At 40.1% G+C, this 13,031-nt stretch overlaps 1 protein-coding gene and 1 long non-coding RNA gene across 8 annotated transcripts in view; one reads left to right on the top strand and one right to left on the bottom strand.

The window, feature by feature from the left end:
* LOC123747323 (uncharacterized) overlaps positions 1–4,488 on the top strand; it is a 77,735-nt gene extending 73,247 nt beyond the window's left edge. For all 7 annotated transcript variants that reach the window (XR_011226121.1, XR_011226119.1, XR_011226117.1 and 4 more), the window contains 2 exons: positions 2,043–2,139; positions 4,334–4,488. This is a non-coding gene — a long non-coding RNA (uncharacterized lncRNA). The remainder of the gene's footprint in view (positions 1–2,042; positions 2,140–4,333) is intronic.
* Positions 4,489–7,359: 2,871 nt separating this feature from the next.
* Positions 7,360–12,059, bottom strand: ND-B14 (NADH dehydrogenase (ubiquinone) B14 subunit). Its single transcript, XM_045729439.2, has 3 exons — positions 11,729–12,059; positions 9,945–10,060; positions 7,360–7,739 (listed from the first exon to the last, which is right to left on the bottom strand). Exons 1-3 carry the CDS (start codon positions 11,853–11,855, stop codon positions 7,611–7,613), a joined length of 372 nt encoding a protein of 123 aa, XP_045585395.1. The 5' UTR covers positions 11,856–12,059; the 3' UTR covers positions 7,360–7,610.
* Positions 12,060–13,031: the final 972 nt, after the last annotated feature.

The following is a 13,031-nucleotide window of genomic DNA, read 5'->3' as shown; positions in this document are numbered from 1 at the left end:
GTGGTATAGTCATTTAGCGTATGCATCTAGGAATACCCAGCGTATAGGTTTGAATCCTCATCACGGCTCCTGTGGATTTTCTCATTGTACAGTATGATACCTGCTTGATGGGGTTCTGGGAGTTCTTCTACTCCCCAAGCCTGGCCCGAGGCCAGGGTTGACTTGAGAGTGGTCCACCAGGCTGTTGCTTGGAGCGGCCTGCAGGCCCACATACCCACCACAGCCCGGTTGGTCCGGCACTTGTTGAAGAAAACAATACAGTTTTTTCTTGAAAATGTCCACGGTTGTTCCGGCAATATTTCTGATGCTCGCTGGTAGGACATTGAACAACCACGGACTTCTGATGTTTATACAGTGTTCTCTGATTGTGCCTATGGCACCTCTGCTCTTCACTGGTTCTATTCTGCATTTTCTTCCATATCATTCACTCCAGTACGTTGTTATTTTACTGTGCAGATTTGGGACCTGTCTCCAGTATTTTCCATGTGTATATTATTTGGGATATCTCGTCTCCTTTCTAGTGAGTACATTTCGAGAGCTTTGAGATGATCCCAATAATTTAGGTGCTTTATCTCGTCTGCGTGCCATATATGTTCTCTGTATTCCCTCTATTTCACCAATCTCTCTTGCTCTGAAGGGGGAAGCGAGTACTGAGCAGTACTCAAGACAGGACAACACAAGTGATTTGAAGAGTACAACCATTGTGATGGAATCTCTGGACTTAAGGTTCTCGTAATCCATCCTATCATTTTTCTGGCTGACGCAATACTTGCTTGGTTATGCTCCCTAAACGTTAGGTCGTCGGACATCATTATTCCCAAATCCTTGACATGCTGTTTTCCTACTATGGGAAGATTCGATTGTGTTTTGTACCCTGTATTATGTTTCAGATCCTCATTTTTGCCGTATCTGAGTACCTGGAATTTATCACCGTTAAACATCATGTTATTTTCTGCTGCCCAATCAAAAACTTTGTTAATGTCTATCTGTCTAGTTTTTCAATGTCTTCAGCAGAGGTAATTTTCATGTTGATTTTTGTGATCATCTGCAAAGGATGACACAAAGCTGTGACTTGTATTTTTATCTGTATCAGATATGAGAATAAGGAACAGCAGTGGTGCAAGGACTGTATTTGAGGTACAGAGCTTTTAACTGAGCTCGGACTCTATTTTACTTGATTGACTGTTACTTTTTGTGTTTTGTTCAACAGGAAATTGAGTATCCAGCGTCCTACTTTACCAGTTATACCCATTGACCTCATTTTATGTGCAATCACTCTGTGGTCACATTTGTCGAATGCCTTTGCATAGTCTGTGTATACAACATCTGCATTCTGCTTTTCTTCTAATGCCTCAGTGATTTTGTCATAATGGTCAAGTAGCTGTGAGAGGTATGATCTTCCTGCTCTAAATCCATGTTGGCCTGGATTATGGAGGTCATTGGTTTCCATGAATCTAGTGACCTGACTCCTGATCACTCTCTCAATTACTTTTATTGTGTGGGACGTTAGTGCAACTGGTCTATAATTCTTTGCCAGTATATTTACTTAGTTGTTTTACTGTAAAAGTAGTTATCGTTTCCCATTGTCTGAGACAGGCAGCCTATTAGGCTTGTTGATGTCCCTCTTGGCCAATGACTAATCTTCCTCAGGATGCAACACAATTATTGCTTAATTTCTTCTAGGTAAAGTAAGATGATTTCTCCATCAGGAAAAAGTGTACCAAGTCATTATGTTATTATAGGACTTGGAAGGGTTAAGGATTTGGAATGGGATCGGGGGGGGGGGAATGGTGCCCATCTACTTGGACATTTGGCGATTGAACGCCGACCTGCATGAAGCGAGACCGTTCACTTCAAGTGGGGTGAACAGATGCATAAGGTAAAACTTAAGTGCCCAAAACATTTTGCTCTGCCCGGGAATCGTTCTTGGATTCAATGGGTTGTAAGCCAACTACTTGTCAATCTAATCTGTGTTTGAAAATGTATACACGAAATGTGGTTTCACTGTGGCTGCTGGTTTTTACCCTTGTCCCAAATTTTAGATTGGGGTGCCGCTGAGGAAGATGCTGAGGATGTTAATGTGTGGGAAGATAACTGGGATGATGACAATATTGAAGATGACTTCTCACAGCAACTCAGGTAAGTAAGCTTCATACAGTAAGGCACATAGACAAGAGGTGTTGTGATGAATCAAAACAGTTAAATGAAGGTACAGGGTAATGATATAAAGTTGGTTGAATGTCTTTATTTGCAAAAGTACCGATAAAGATTAAGTGCATGTCCAATTTAGCTACAGTATCCAGTTGAAAAAATAAATTGGAATTGAACATGCAAAATACATACCGGTACCAGTTAAAAGCTTGCATTAAATTTTCTTAATCCTCTAGGTAATAGAAATAAATGGAGACCTAACCCATATTGTCAGTCAGTTCAACTTTCTAACTAAAGTGAATATACTCTTACACAGCATTTGACCAGTGCATAAACATGAAATTATTTAGTTTTTGCTGAAGTATGAGATTTTTGGCAGGATTTTTTATTTGAGTTCAGGCCAGGGAGTAAAAGTTTTGAAAACCACCGCAGGTAATCTGGAGATAAATACAGAAAACCTACTATAAATCACTAAATAAATCTTGTGTAGAATTCCTTTAATATGCTTTTATATATATTACTGAAAACAGCCATTTCATGACTTGGTGAATTTAGTAGTAATTTATTATATTATTATATACGATTCTGTTCAAATTTTGTTGTTCATGTACCAGTACTTAAAATCTCCAATCTATGGCTGATTCTTTGTGCTGTCCCCTGTCTATATCTTTTGTAAATTTTTTTGTCCAAGCTTTCCATCAGACATTCTTTATAGCTGTCAAGAGACCTTCACAGATTATTTCTAGTAACCCCATAAACCGCCTTCTAGCTCTATCTTGCATTGTCAATACACTTCTACCCAGCTATATATTGTGTGTATCTTCCAAAGTTAAGTTGGTAAAACAAGTTTAAAGCATCATGGTGTGAAGCATGAACAAAATTTTGTTCTATATGTCTGACATGAATAACTAGAACACAAAATATAATCTAAATTTTTAAACTACATTTCAAGAACATTAAAATCTGACAGCTTTCAGTTTATAATTCTTAGTCTAATAAAGAAAAAATTATGAACAATAATTTATAAAGACTATAATGTTTATAATTGCTTTGATAAAAGATTTGATAGCCAAAGCTCACTTCATTGCTCAGTAAAATTGGTGAATTTACAGCTTTCTTTTGGTTGGTGATGTAATCTGGACAGTTATTCTAGTACATTATATAAATACAGCCCTGTACTGTATTTTTTCAGTTTTACTAATAGGGGCTATAAGCATAGGCACTACAATATTTTGGATGTTGGTAAACGAGAGGGTTATCTTGAGGTTATCTTGAGATGATTTCGGGGCTTTTTAGTGTCCCCGCGGCCCGGTCCTCGACCAGGCCTCCACCCCCAGGAAGCAGCCCGTGACAGCTGACTAACACCCAGGTACCTATTTTACTGCTAGGTAACAGGGGCATAGGGTGAAAGAAACTCTGCCGGTTTCTCGCCGGTGCCTGGGATCGAACCCAGGACCACAGGATCACAAGTCCAGCGTGCTGTCCGCTCGGCCGACCGGCTCCCTGGGTTAGGGAGGGGGATTGGGTAAGTGAATAAATAATTTGGTGGGTTGAATGAATGAATGAGGATGGTGGGGGGGGGGTGAACAAATGGGGGGTGGATGACTGGATGAATAAGTGGGTAGGTGAGTGAATGAATTAATGAGGATCATATGCCTGGGAGGCACAAAAATGCAGCTCAATTTGATTTTTGTTTCTAGTTTTTGGTAACACTATTTTTATTTTTCCTACCTACCTTGCCACTTAAGACACCTCTGAATTCATAGTTCCTGCCTATAGTTTTTACAGTACATCTTTCCTAGAGCTGGGCTTGGCATTTTGAGTGCCTGTATTTGTTCATTAGACATAGGAATTTCAAGTATATTACATAGTTGCTGAAGCATGTCCACAATATGTATTTATTATGAAGTGTGTGTAGTACTGTAGATATAATTATTTATTTAGTGAAGATGATACTTCTGTGGCAGTGAGAGGACCTATGATTTATTTGGTATTAAAGATGGCTCTTGGTAAATTTATTTTTAATTGCATTAGAAATTAATAATGAATACGTATGTACTTACACTTTATTGCATTTGTATAATGCATGAACAGTACTGTACTGTAGGTTGGAAATGAGTCTTGATTTGGGGATATATTTCTATAGTAGATAATTAAAGGTAATGTTTTTTCTTTTTTTCAGAGCGGAATTAAACATCCAGCCAATGCAGTAATATACACAAGCAAAATTTATTTAAATATTTTCTTTGTAATGGTTTGTTTAAATAAGAATATCTTTTTACCCAACTGATGTCACCTCCCCATTTGTAATGAAATTGCAAATAAACAGAATTTAAGTGTTTGGTTTGGTTTTCCTGAAGATAATATAGTCTTTACATAAACACTAGCTTTCTTGTTTGTAAACAAACACCAAAAGGGGAGACTTAATTACATTTTTCCCTGTTCAGGGATGTTCTCGTAGAAAATGCTGCAAGAGCACACAGACCTTCATTCTTTTTAACATTCTGAAGTTCTACAAGAAATTAAAATTATTGCATTTTTTTACCAGCTTTATTATGGGATAACTGGTTTTGCACATTTCTAGTAATATATCCCAGTATCTTATTAGCTGTTCCATACACTTGTGCATTTATTTTTTTGGTTTAATATCCGTAATAATCATGGCTTATTTTCTGCATTCAGGTTTTGAAATTCAACATTGTCCAGGTGATGTCTGGTAGCTATTATTTCCTAAGCTGGAACAATTTACCAGCCAAGAGGTATGAGTCTGGAGTTTAACCAACAAGTTAGGGAAGATGAGTCGCAATAACATGGCTGAAGAAATGTTGACCAAACCACACTAAAAATGAAGAGACGACGATGTTTTATGTCCATCCTGGACAATTATCAAATAGTGTGTGATGGGACGAGGGAGGCACGGGTATTAAGTAAGGCAAGAGAGGAGAGGAGGAAATCTTAGAGGATGGTAAACAGGCGAAAGGTATGGAAGGGATTGGTGTAATAAAGGGTGTAAAGGGATAATAATAGGAGTTAGAATGGGAACATAAGAAAGAGAGAAAAAAGATGGGAAGGCTTAGGTCACGTTTGTTAGAAACTTTAGAACATTTGAGTATGTACTGTGAAAGGAAAAGTCAACAGCAACAAAGCCAGGACTAAGGTTCATGTAAGGTTGTATATCAGAGCACAAAAAAAAGTGTATTGGAGCTGCATGTGCTCAAGGTAATTTTCCCTGTAGGATTGCTCTCATGCTGCCGAGATTATCTTCCCTGGAGTGAGTTTGGGGATTGCGCCCTTAAGAGATCCTTGCTTGTGGTGGCCCTTACCCTAGGTGTCAGTTGTCTTTTACTTCCTGCCCTTCTCTGGGTATTGATTTTGGCAGATGGGGTTCACCGAGGTTTGCGAGCTACATTCAGCATGCTGGAGTTGCCCATCTCAGTCGTGTGTGTAGGGTAGGCTGTCTTGGCCTACTTGTATCTGTTGTTTGAGAATCTCTAAAATTATATAGGACATGTGTCGTGTCCCCAGTGCCTTGGGGTCCTGTTGGGTATATTGCAGACCCTGGAAATAAGGCGTTCAGGGGGGCCTACGGGTATCCCCCACACTAGCTCTCGCTTAGTGTTTCAGGTTGCACGTCATCAGGGCCACGTGACGAAGTTCATCCCTTCATCTTTCACTGTGCTGTCTGTTGGGTCAGTGACACTTTCAACCATGATGGGTTCCTCCCATCATGTTGCTTTCCTTTCTAGCCCTCTCGTTGAGGTTCAGGCTTGTAGGTGGCCTCCACTGTGTTCGGTTCACTGTGGTCTAGGTTGTATGCACCGTTTGCTGTTTAGGGATCAAGATTTTAAGGGGTTGGTTATTTTAACCTTAGCTCTGCCTACATTACCACCTTCCTTTTCAGGCATGGTTTGTCCTTCCTCTGTTCTTTCCCCCTTTCGGCCCCGAGGCATTTATGGGTTGGGGTTGGTTTTTGCTTGGGATGTGGCTCAAAGAGTTTGTGGCCCCTTCTGATTTGGATCCTGAGGAAGTAGAGCCTACTTGTCTCACTGGGGCATCTGAGTCTTTCCTTTCTTCCAGCCCCTCCCCTCCTTGGACAACTCTTCTAGCCTGGGTGGTGGGTGCGGATGTAGGCTCTGCCCCAGAACCCTAGTCTGCAGCTTCTAGGGCTTGGGGGAGCCTGGGCCCTGTTATTCTGTGATTCCTTGGTTATCAGGGGGGAGGGGGTGGCATTGTCCTCCCTGCATGCATATGCTTGGGATGCAGTTCCCCTTCCCCTGAAAGGTCCCTTTGGACCCCTCTGGTTTGTCCTTCCGGAGGTTCTTGCCTCTCGGGTACCTCCTATGGCAGCTCGTGCAGTTATTTGTTCCTCCTCCATAGCCCAGTTCTGCCTCATAGTTTGACCTTGCTTCCATTACATGTGGGTCTTCTCAGCCTAGTGGGAGTGTTTCAAGGGTTTCTGGCATCTTCCTGGCTGGCAGGCTTGCTTTGTTCTTGCTTGGGATTGGTGCAGCGCTTGCCAGTTCCATGCCTTCGCATGGTATGGGCTGAGTGAGTGTTTATTTTGCATTCCTCCTTGTTTGTGTCCCCCCCCCCATTTTCTCAGGCCTTGGGTCTAGTGCAGCTCTGTGCCCAGGTCCCCTGCTTTTTCTTGGCAGTGCCCATGGTGGGTCCCTTCAGACTGTTTTGGGTTGTCATGTATTCACTGGGCTCCTGGCAGCTGTGTAGGGGTCTTCTTCCCATTTCTTCAGTTATCTTGCTTTTGATTTGCTGTGGTGGCTTTGGTTGCTCCTCTCGAGCTCTCCGATTCTGTCCCTTAGGTCTGGGTGCCATCTGTTTCCCCCCCCCCCCTTCCAAGTGCGCAGTATTAGCCTGTTCTTGAACTTCAGTGTTGCCCTTTGCTCTCCTGTTCACCTTCCAGTTTGGTGGCTCCTGCCTATTGCCACGGTCTGCTCTTGTTGGATTGTGGGTGCCCGACGAGGCTTTGTGGCTTTATTTTTGGTTTTATACTGTACCTGTATATGAATTTATATTAAAAGAAGCTTTCTGAAGAAAGACAAATTACCATGACCAATTATAAAAATACTGTATCACTACCAAAGATATCAGAAATTTCTTACCATACCTTCAATATTTATGGCTTTAATGTTGCACTACTCTACATAAATGCATTTAAAAAATAGTACACGAAGGGTGTGTATACATAAAAAATAAATTTCAGCATTTAATACAAATATTTACACAGGTATCTTAATAAATATGTACACTGGACTTTCAGATGCATTAAGGTTTAGTATCTTAACAATTACCAGTTTAAAAGGAAATTTCCAAGTAAATGATACTAAAGCATATTCTGTACATTTATATTTAAATAAGGTAATTACTGTATAGCTGGCTAAATTTTTTAAATGTCTATATAGTAAAGGAGCACATGAAACATTAATTCTACATCAGTCAGGATATCACTCATGACCATCTAAGAACTTGCTAAGGAAGTCTTTGGGCCGAGGTTCTACACTATCCTGCCAGTAAGCCATCAGCCCATGCTTCTGCTTCCAGATCTCCACAGTTTCCTTCAGTTCCATTTGACCCTAAGAAATGGGGATAAAGATTAACTTACAACATTGTTAGTGTTAATTGGAGCACCACTTTTCCTCAACCAGATAATTTGTATGCACATTTCTGAGGTACACTCACGTTTTGCAGTCATACCACTAGGACCTGGTTGTAGCTCACTGCTTTTTTTTTTTTACTAAGAATCTGTCTATAGACACTTTTTCCCTGTTTTAACACTTGTCTGTAGTGTTAGAAGAGAAGAACCAAGTTTGTTTCAGACTGAGAGACGCATGCCAGTAACTTTGTACTGTGCAACAGCCTCCAGTCTCGGCCAAACCCCCAAACATACCAGCAATACAAAGATTCAAGATACAATTAACGTCGGTAAGGAGAGGCACTTTGAGAACGGTATAGCAGACAAATGTAAATCAGATCCAGGCCTTTTCTATAAATTCATTAAAAGCAAGCTGCAGGTAAAGGATAATATTCAGAGGTTGAAAATGGGGGACAGATACACGGAAAAGGAAATGTGTGAAACATTAAACGAAAAGTTCCAAAGTGTGTTTGTACAAAATGAGAACTTCAGAGAACCAGACAAAATAAGAATTCCAGGGAACAGCATAGAGCACATAGAGGTGTCTAGAGACGAAGTGAAACAAGTACTCCTGGAGCCAAGAACAAAGCAATTGGCCCAGATGACTGCATCTATCTGGACCTAAAAAAGGCTTTCGAGTTGAGAGGCAAGATATAGATACACACACATTCCCAAGAAGCAGCCCATAACAGCTGTTTAACTCCCAGGTACCTATTTACTGCTAGGTAACAGGAGTATCAGGGTGAAAAACTCCGCCCATCTATTTCCGCTAGCACCGGGAATCGAACCCTGGTCCACAGGACTACGTATCCAGCATGTTGTCCACTCGGCCACCAGCGCCCTATTACATGTGGTATTCCGGGTAGGGAATAAAAGTAACGTGGGAATCTGCAGTCAACGAGGTGATTAAGGATATGTACGTAATCAGTATATGTACATTAATTATGACAAAGACGAAAATACTTGAACCATGTAGTGATGCCAAACAAATCCTGAAACATAGGAGTGGTAGCGGGAATCAAATGCATACAAGCACAGTGATGGCACTACGAACCATTATTCAGGAAAGGAATAAATGGTGCAGTAACCACTCCAGGAGACAAGGTAGTCACCATGGGGGGCTTGGGACTCGACCCTGCCAAAGAAATGGAAGGGGAACAGAGAGGGTCAGTTGGAATAGTCAGAGACAAAGCCTGGTCTGGCCCTGGAGCTATGGAGCCCAACCTTCCAACATAGTCCGATTTAGGGACCCGGTCGCCCACCCAGAAAGTCCCCCCCCCCCAAAAAAAAAGGGGGGGGGGAAGTAGGGCATGAATCTCTAACGTAACAAAAATGGAAAAACTTCAATACCCACCACAAAGCCCACACAGGAGGCACAAGGAAAAGCAACCTCAGGGGTAATGAACAATATACCTAAGTCACCATTTAAAGGCCAAATGGTATCCCAGGGACCAATAGGAGTACCAATGTAAATAATTTTATGAAATCACTATTTGGCTAGGTTGAAATAATTGCACAACTAAGTAAAATCTATACAAATTCAAAACAATTCTGTATACACAGGTAAAAGGCCATTATCAACTCAATTATTTCACTGCAAATGTGAAAACTACAACACCAACTATTGAGGCTATCTAAATGCCTACATCCACTCAGAAAAGATTTTGTATTTTTTTAATTTAAACTAGTACTGTAAATAAATTAGGCAAAAAAAAAAAAAATCCAAATTCACTCATTAATGAAAGCCTATGGTTAAAATGTTAACCATACTAGATCTCTCAAGAAAACCTCCATACTATGACTGTCTCAAACTGGCACTTAACAAACACAGTACTGTATAGTATAGTATAGTATTAGTAAGCACTGAAATTATATATTAAATCACAATATTTCCATTATGAGAATCATTTTGAGCAATGCAGTGACTTGAACCAACATTCTAGTGACTCAGATGCTTGCCTTAACCAGCTCAGACACCACAGGACTATCATGGCTGAGTTGTTAGGGCAAGCATCTGGGATTCACTAGGATGCTGGTTCAAGTCACTGCATTGCTCAAAATGACTGATATATCACACCACTGTGATTTCTTTACATTTCTGTGTAAGTTAATGTATAAAAGTAATTTACTATGCATACTGCCTTACCTTAATGACCAGCATATCAATAGCACGAATGTCTTGGACATGTCGATTCTCTTCAAATTTTTCTCTCAACTTTTCTCGGCACTGTTCTTTGGACCTCGGTAAATCATAGTCCATAACTGTTAAAATATTTACAGTATGATCAAAGTCATCATAAGTAAAACATGCATTACAACAACAAAAATAGTTGACAAAAACTTGCATTAATTTAATTTAAATCATATATGATTTGACCTAAGATACTGAAGCTTATCCATTAATATGTTACCCTTACATAAAACAATTTCCCAAGAAAAAGAAAAGTACCTGTATACTGCTGAAAGTATATACAGTACTCGTTCTGTTGACAATACGACAAAATTATTCCCCGGCAGGCATGTTGTGATACAAAGTGATGGAGTTCTCGTGCTTGCCTATCAGTGTCTATTTAGTGATTGAATGTTTTTGACCCCACCACTTGGCTCTTTATACAAGGTACATTTAAATATTTTAAAGGCAATTTCTATCAATTTCTATTTTTATCATTTCTATCAATTGATGCTGTGTATGGAGTGACTACAATAGTAGACAGTAATACGGTGACGCCTCGGCTTACGAATGCCCCTCTTTACGAACTTTTCTGGTTATGAGCCCAATTTCTTCGGAAAATTTGAATTGGGTTACGAACTTTGCCTCTGGAAACGAGTTTGTTAACACGCGTATGGGCTGACCTAGCACGTGGTGGCATGGTGATCGCGCCTCAGTTTACCAGTGCCTCCCGCTAAGTGACTATTGCGCCTGAATTCTTTGCAAAGATTTACAGTTTTTTTTTCGTATTTTTGGCAATTTGAACATAAAATTTGTTATTACAGTATATAACTCGCCATGGGTCCCAAGCAAGCCAATGGTAAGGTTCAAGCCAAGAAAACATATGAGAATGACCATAGAAGAAAAACAAAGATTATTCGTAAACATGAAAATGGTACAAGGGTTGTTGAACTAGCTAGATACATACATACATGCAAAGATGGTTTACAAACACTTTAAAACATAGCTTGCCCAACTTAATCTAACACAGCCAAACCTAATGATATACAGTATGAGTTGACAATTAGAAAACAAACTTTGTCAAATTGCCTAATTTGATTATACCTTGGTTGGGTTTGTTTAAAATGCACAGCAATGCTATTGCTGGTTCAAACTTTCCACACCTCTTAGACTTTTCCCTTTTGGTTTAGGTTCAACACGGTTGTGAGGAAATGTCGGTGTACCATTTGATTTTACTCGGCTTCCATTTACTGACCCTCTTAAGTCACCGAATACTACAGACTCATGACATATTTACACAGTATTGTACTGTTTGGGAGCCAAGATGTTATTAACTGACCGCTCCAACAGCACTTAAATTAATACTGTAAATTTCTGCCCGAAACGCTGCGCGTACTAGTGGCTTTACAAGATTGTAAATACTATGCTATGTATTCTCTCTAACCCAATGTACATTCTTGTATATAAATAAATAAATAAATAAAAATAAATAAATAAGTAAATAAGTCTGTGTCGGGGGACAGAAAGCCTGAGTGTATTCATACACGTTAGGCTTTTATCAAGGTCCCCTTCAAGGTCAAATTACTGACCCCGCCCGGGGTGCAACCCCACAACAAGCTGACTAACTCCTGAGTACCTACTTACTGCTAGGTGAGCAGAGGCATTAGGTGAAAGGAAATGTGCCCAACCATTTCTGTCCCGACCGGGATGACTGAAGGTCAGTCCAGTTTTAATACACGTTGATACACGAGCGTGCTTACCAATATAAGGAATCTGGCGATACCAAGCCTTATAAAGGTTGAGGACTCGCTTCTTGGCCTCGCCGTGGTCGAGGGAGAGTAAAGGCTTCACCTGGCGGGCGGTGCTCCGGGCCACCCTCGACGCCATCTTCCTCACAGCTGATCCACCACAACAATCACCACCACCACCGATAATATTACCAACAGTTAAACAAAAGATTATTATTGAACCGTATATATAACATTAATAATTTTGTACTTTTGTAACTAGCGTCAAAAATGTGTTATTTGCTTAGGTAAACGAACTAGAGGGTTCAGTTCCTGAACCGATTATGTCCCTCTGTAATCCTTTACACCACCGCCCACGGGATGGGTATGGGGTGCATAATAAAGAAAGAAATTGAGTTAAACACAAATTAATTAATTATGAAACACTGAGAATAAAAATGTTGCTATATTTTTTTAAGTACAGGTCAAAACAAAAAATTATCAATAAATAAATATAATATTTAAATATTTAAAGGGTCTCAGTAGTTCAGTGCCTACGTTCTCGATTCACAATTGGGGATTCCAGGTTCGATTCCCTGGCGGGACAAAAAAAAAGGGTTGGGCACGTTTCCTTTCACCTGATGCGTCTGTTCACTTAGCAGTGGGGAAGGGAAGGGAACTATCAGGGGAAAGCGCCAAGCCATCACGACTATATAGCACTGGGAAAGGACAGGATATAAGGATTTGGGATAGGACGGGGGGTAAGGAGAAAGTTTCAAGTCATTACTATATAGCACTTGGAAGGGATCAGGATAAGGATTAAGGATGGGCTGGGACTTTAAATATAAACAAAATTATATTTAAAGATCTCGATGAGATTAGCCGTGTCATGTTTGGTTTGTAGTGTTGTTAATCCTGATAGGTCTCACCCATCCTGTTATGATAGATGACTTAGTTATGGGATGACATCTGTTGCTCTGCATTGAACTTTCTCTTAAGCAGATATACATGTACTTGTACAGCATTTCCTTTTGAAATTAAGGTCTACATGCATGGATACAGTAGATGAAGGCACACCAGACCTATACTCTGTAATCCCTCATTTAAAGTACCTAAGCTTGTAGCGAGTATAACTAATATCCTCGCTCCAAACTCTTTAGCTAAATGAAAGAAGCAAAACTCTCATTAGCACTAATGACATCATTCATACCTTTTCCCTAATTACAGGTAACATTCCTTCCAACTTATTGAAGGATGATGAGATGAGGTGTAGTCCAATCATATAAGCAATCAAGAAGCGAGTAACAATACTCGATAGTTATAATAGGTGCCCTAC

This window comes from Procambarus clarkii, chromosome 94 (genome assembly GCF_040958095.1).
Source record: "Procambarus clarkii isolate CNS0578487 chromosome 94, FALCON_Pclarkii_2.0, whole genome shotgun sequence".
In the NCBI taxonomy this organism is placed as follows: domain Eukaryota; kingdom Metazoa; phylum Arthropoda; class Malacostraca; order Decapoda; family Cambaridae; genus Procambarus; species Procambarus clarkii.
This window is presented reverse-complemented; position numbering and strand designations above follow the sequence as displayed.

Coding starts and splice junctions, on each gene's coding strand:
- ND-B14 (XM_045729439.2), bottom strand. CDS start 11,855: ATGGCGTCGAGGGTGGCCCGGAGCACCGCCCGCCAGGTGAAGCCTTTA. Junction 10,061..11,728: donor TCGCCAGATTCCTTATATTG/GTAAGCACGCTC, acceptor ATATTTTAACAG/TTATGGACTATGATTTACCG. Junction 7,740..9,944: donor TTGATATGCTGGTCATTAAG/GTAAGGCAGTAT, acceptor CCCATTTCTTAG/GGTCAAATGGAACTGAAGGA.